At 38.7% G+C, this 5,979-nt stretch overlaps 1 protein-coding gene across 1 annotated transcript; it reads left to right on the top strand.

Annotated features, from left to right (window-relative positions):
- The first annotated feature begins 1,024 nt into the window (after nt 1-1,024).
- LOC104428447 (BTB/POZ domain-containing protein At4g08455) lies at nt 1,025-4,906 on the top strand. The gene is given in 3 exon segments (XM_010041437.3): nt 1,025-1,430; nt 1,433-1,516; nt 3,865-4,906. Coding segments are annotated over 3 exon segments (780 nt in total). The 5' UTR covers nt 1,025-1,199; the 3' UTR covers nt 4,330-4,906.
- The last annotated feature ends 1,073 nt before the right edge of the window (nt 4,907-5,979 follow it).

Below are 5,979 nucleotides of genomic sequence, written 5' to 3'. Positions count from 1 at the left end.
AACATCTCAATATAATATAATATAACGAGACATTTTGAATATATAAAAGAATTATAAATAATATAATATAATATACGGGGTTGGTCAGTTGGACCGACCCAAAACTCTAGGGTGACCGATGACCAATCCGTACGGTGTTGGTCCTGGAATTTTAGGACCAGGACCGACCAGTCCCTGCAGGAACCGGACCAGGACCGGTAGGGTTGGGTCGCCCAGTGGTCGGTCCAGGTCGACCCTAGACCATTGCTCACCCCTAATAAGGATAGCAAGGACATGTTTCAAAAGCTTTACTCGAATGCTCATTAGGAGTGATCGGGAACCGCTCCGATCGCGATGGATCGATTTTGAAAAATTGGAATTGAAAATCGCCCATTAATTCTGTGGAAACAATTAGGTTCCACATTAGGAATTGATCGGTGTAGTCCAATTCCTAGGTTCAACCATGAAACTTGCCGAAATGTCTTTTAACAAATTCAATATTGCGTAAGCTTCTATTTATAAAAAAACAAGAATATACTTATAATTAATATTAATGTATCAAATAATATATGTATTGGATAGGGAGATGGACATTCATTGTATATGGAGATGTACTTACAATGTATGATACAAATGTATCATAATAAGTACATTAGATAAGATGAATATAATGAATATTCATTCATGTATTTCATAACAAACAATATTTTTATAACCAATATGTATTTTATTGGTTGCCTTTTCATTTTATTGTATTATTAATAACATAGATTGCTTTAAATTTTGGCAGTAATCACTTCATGCTTGCCTCATACCATCGCATAGTTGAGTGCAAAAAAGCACAAATAGAATGAGAAAAAAAGAAAGAGGAAGAAGATACTTGGAATTGAGAATCACACACACATATATATAGATATAGACACACACATATATATTTATATAGGAGAAGTAAAGGAAACAGAAGTGAGATTGTACTTTCCTTAATAACATACTCAATTTGGAAGAGGGCTTCATAATTGTTAAAAATCTTCACGGAAACTGACTGGGGATGAATTATAAGGGCAAAATTAATCAAATCACAATAAAGATTTCAGCGTTGTTGCGAGGATTAACTTCCCATTATTATAGATATCCGACCTTAGATTTTATTTCGTTCAGTTCCCAACTCGTCTTTAACAGAACCTCTTTCTGTCGCAGAAGTCGAGTGGCTTCGCAAGCGAATGAGCTCTCTCCCTCAGCAAATGCGGCGACCCTGCAAGGAGTCCTGCAAGGATGAGTGCGTCACTCTCGATTCCAGCAGCACGTCCGAGGAGTGCCACGAGAAGGCCAAACAGACTAAGGAAAAGCTCAAGCGAGAGATCGAGAATTTGAAGGCCGAAGTCGCCTTCTTGAGTTTCTGGTCTCCGGCCGACCGCCACCACCACCACCTCAGCGGTGGCTCTATGGCCCCGGGTTCACCGACGTAGTCTTGGTCGCTGCTAAGGACGGTCCCACAGGAGACCCGTCCACTCCGGTGCCGGCTCATAGGGCTATTCTGGTGAGCATGAATTGCTGATTTTGCTTTGATCTGAATTTTGGGTTTTTCTTTGTTTTTTCTCTTTTCTCCATTTAAATTTGGTTTTTTCTTCTGCCTTTCTCTGATTTCCGCTTGAATTTTGGAACTTCGGAAAAAAGCGCCATTAGTTTGCAGTTGATTTTTGGGTGGGTTCCTATGCTCTGTTTCTTTGTCCGAGTTCCACTAGCGGGTGTGTCTCGTAGGTGATCAATGGTTCAATTACGTCACAAAGAAATTTTAGAATAATTCCTGGTAAAAGTGGGGAAGATAGGATGCGGGGACGCTGTCTTTATGAGTCGTCTTAGTGATTAGCCAACGGAGGTATCCTGGATCTTTGTTCGATAGTTTTAATTTCTGCAAAGTACAGGCTTGACTGTGAAATAATGCGAAGGAAGAGTGTTATGAATTCAGTTGTCCAGGTCGAGCTATTAAGGTTTCTCAGATCTTTCATTTTAGTTGAGGCAGAGAGGAGTTATAAGAGAGGGAAAGGGCAATGCTCATAGAGGATTTCTTTAGAAGTTTTGTCTTCATTTGGCTCTCGTGGGCATTCTTGCAAACGAGTAATGATAGTTTGTAATGATAGATTTAAGGGAACCTGTGGTGTATTTGCTGTTGGATTTTTAAGAGGACTTTTATGTGTTCATGAGAATTTGGTTACATGGGATGTTGCTCACACAGTGGTACCTTGGCTTACTAGTCGACAGCAGTCACTCTCTGCCCTCGCCACTTGGAAATCCATGACAGGGTGGTAGCTTCAGTCTGAAAGCAAACAGTGCCCCAAAAGTGATATTACTTGAGAATATTGAGTTAGGGCTCGCATGATTAAGTGCTTCTGATACGCCAGAGGAAGTCTAGACAACCCTTTAACAAGCTCGCCATGTTGAACTTTCATGCTGTCATATTCTTGAAGAACGTTACTTATGTTATTAATAGCTGAATGAAATCCTCTAGCCATCTCCTGCCCGTCAGTTAAGCCAGCCTTCATATTTCTCGTGCATGAGGATATCAATTAGAAGCAGCCACTTTAGAATTGGCAACACTGTAATGTAACAAACTTCGTTTCAGAAATGACTACGCTTGCTGCAAGCTACTCTTCGGAGATGCTTGGATGGGGGTCACATAAAAGATTTACATAATTACTATCCTCATTGTTGTGTATTGGAGCGAAGCTAACCAATTTATATGAAACTGCAATTATTCATCTTAGATTTATGCCTTTTGTCCACTTTAAATTTTATATAGTGGGTCACTACCAAACTAGTTCTGTTAGATCACTTCTTTCCTCCACAAACAAGTCTCGACTAAATCATCAAGAGTTCTAAACATATGCATTCAATGATATATATTTTTGGTGATCTGGCCTCAAAAAGGATGTTGGACCTCTTCCTTCTCTCTTTTCTGGCCTCAAGAATTGCTTGGACTGGTCTTGGTCTTCTCTCTTCTTCACATAAACTTAACTTTTTGTGTTTACTTGAGTTTTCAAGATGTAATGCCAAAGTTGGCAGAGTAAATAGTTGTTGAGCGTGTATAATCAGCATTATCAACTCAATATGAATTTCGGTGACTCTTTATCTAGAGACTTGCTGTAAAATTCTGCCACTGTACATGCTTGTGGCCAGATATATATGGTGAAAATGGGGGTTGCATTTATATTTGGAACAGCATTCTGCTAAAGATGCACGTACATCGGACATTTTCACCAACAGATTGTCTTTTACTTCCTAGTCTGATGATAAACTCTCTCTTAGGTTGATCTTGAAGTTTTTATTCATCTATTCAGGCATTAGAAGTACATATTTGTTTTCTTGGACTGGCTTTCTAGATCAGAGAGATTCTCAATTTTATTTTGCAGTTGATCCTTAAATTTGCCTGGAATGTGGCTTTGTTGAGTTGAGTGGAATGTTGATCCCAATATGAAGTGACATGTTTAGTAACTGAGCTGCTGGATACTTCATTGATTATGACTCTTTCACAAGATTTGATTTAACTGATGCTTGAGCCACCAGATATGCATTTTGCCTGCTGCTCGGTGCATTTCAATGGACTTCTCAACTGAAAGATCACAAAAGCTTGAGTTATGGTCTTTCGCTTGGCATACAGGACTCATGAGCCCAACATAGTTTATGTAATTTTCGTAGATAATAACGATAGCAAGGACATGTTCAAAAGCTTTGCTTGCATGCTCATAATATTCATTTCAGGAGTTTCTTCAATTTAGCACACTCTGACACACATTGATAAGATGCATAAACATCTCCTATCAATCTACTTAGTTTCACCCTGCAAGAATTGCATTTCTAAGTGCTCTTAAATTTTCTTTTTACTATCAGGCTGGCCGGTCTGCAGTATTTAAAGCACTGCTCGAGAATGAGACGGAAGAAAGCCGAAATGGCACCATCAAGATAAGTGATGTGTCATACGATGCCCTCCGATTATTTGTTGGCTATCTCTATGTCGAAACATGCCTCGATGAGCAAATGGCATGTGAGCTTCTGGTATTGGCTGAAAAGTATCAGGTGGAGCGCCTCAAAGCTTATTGTGAGAAGTTCCTGGTATCCAAATTAAATTGGGACAACTCACTCATATGCTATGCCTTTGCGCACCAGCATAATGCGAACCGTCTGCTTGGGGCTGCCTTGTCCTTAATCATGGACAACTTGGATGGACTCAGAAATCATCAAGAATACTTAGAACTCGTTGAAAAGGATCCATGCCTCGTGGTGGAGTTATATGAAGCAATTCTTGCAAAGCAGAAAAAAAATGCAGCGCCTAAGGATACTTCTGCGAAACAATAGTCTTGTCTGGAGAAAGGTACTTCGTATCCACGAGAAGGGGGCCTTTTTAGTTTTAATGATCTTTTTCCTACAGGAATAGGACATTCTCAGTTGCAATAAAGTACCTCGTATTTTTCCCTTCGCCTTGGGCCATCTTGCAATACCTTCTACAGCTTGGCCCGCAGCAGTACCTTGACCAACTCCAGGTCCAATAGAAGCAAGCCCGACAGCTAACCCAGCAGCAATAACGGAAGTGGCAGAAATCAGTGGAGCATTTTTTTATTTACTAGTGAAAGCCATTCTTTATGTTCGGTACCATGCATGTGACTTTCGTTGGTTGATGTATGATAGGGACCAAACTTTGAAATTTTGCCATCTGAGCTCAGAGTTTATTTGTCTCTTTTCTTTAGGTTCTTTTGTTATTAAAAGAAGTGTTTTAAGCCTGAAAATCCTGCCTTCTACTTCGTTGAGGAGGCAATTGTGATATAGCGAAGAGATCCTCTAATAGACATGTAGAAGTTATGTAAGGAAGCATGATATAGGCTGATGGAAACTTATTATCTCGTTGATGCAAGTGTTTTTCATTTCATAGATCAAACAGAACCAGTAAAAATTCTCTTCATTCTTGTATTTTCGATTGAGACAACTTATGATGCCTCCCATTGCTTTTCTGACTTGGGGCGGCAACTTCTTATTTGTACTCCCGCTTTCCTTTCATTAAAGCTAACTTAATTCCGCAACTTCTAGTGCAGACATTTGTTTTCTAGCAATACTTTGGATCTTGATCTGGGTGATGATATTATCATTTTGTTATCTGAAGCATTGGTTGAGATGGATGTTATCTTGAATGTTTATGCATATAAACTTGATACATCTCTACAACTTATATCATTGAGTATGAAGTTAGTTCTGGCCTTCTTTTAAAGATATTTAATTTGGTAGGGGTACTTTTGTCTTTGTAATTGTTAAGAATCTTTATGGAAATTAATTATGAATAAGTTTCAAAGATAAACTTATTCAATTAAAAATAAAGATTTAGTTATAAAAATATCAATTTGCTGATTATTTTATTGTATTTTATTCATTATGCATGTCTGCATTTGCATGAAGACGTGGAGAGACCGCGCTTTCTGCAAGCGGAGTAGCTCTCTCGAAGCCCCACTGACCCGTCACCGACCTTAGCTCACTCAGCAAAATGCCGTGATGAGCGCTAGGCACTTCCCTCGAGGGGAGTCCGAGTCATAGAGTGAGTTTGTGCAGTGTAGGTAAATCTGTCAAAAGAGGGAGTCAGGTCGGGATGAGTTTGGATTGGATCATAAATGATCGACTCAAGTCAACCCATTTAACTTGTTTACAACTCATTTATAGTCCAAATTTTTTTACTAAACACGATCCGACTCATTTAACTAAACTTAAGAAAATTTATTTCTTATGATTTTTTTAAAATGGTATTGCTAAAATACTTTTATGCTTTACAAATTTAATGGATAATTTTATGAATTTTTAAAAATCAAAATTTTAATTATTTTTATTTTTACTTTTAAAAATATAATTTTCTTTTTCTCTTTTTTTTTCTTCTTCTCTCCGGGTGCCCAACCAAAGGTGAGCCTCGAACTCGTTGAGCTTGCTTGACACCGGTGAGCTCGAGTCTCACTAGATTGACGAGGCTTG

Source organism: Eucalyptus grandis, chromosome 9 (assembly GCF_016545825.1).
Source record: "Eucalyptus grandis isolate ANBG69807.140 chromosome 9, ASM1654582v1, whole genome shotgun sequence".
Lineage (NCBI taxonomy): Eukaryota > Viridiplantae > Streptophyta > Magnoliopsida > Myrtales > Myrtaceae > Eucalyptus > Eucalyptus grandis.
This window is presented reverse-complemented; position numbering and strand designations above follow the sequence as displayed.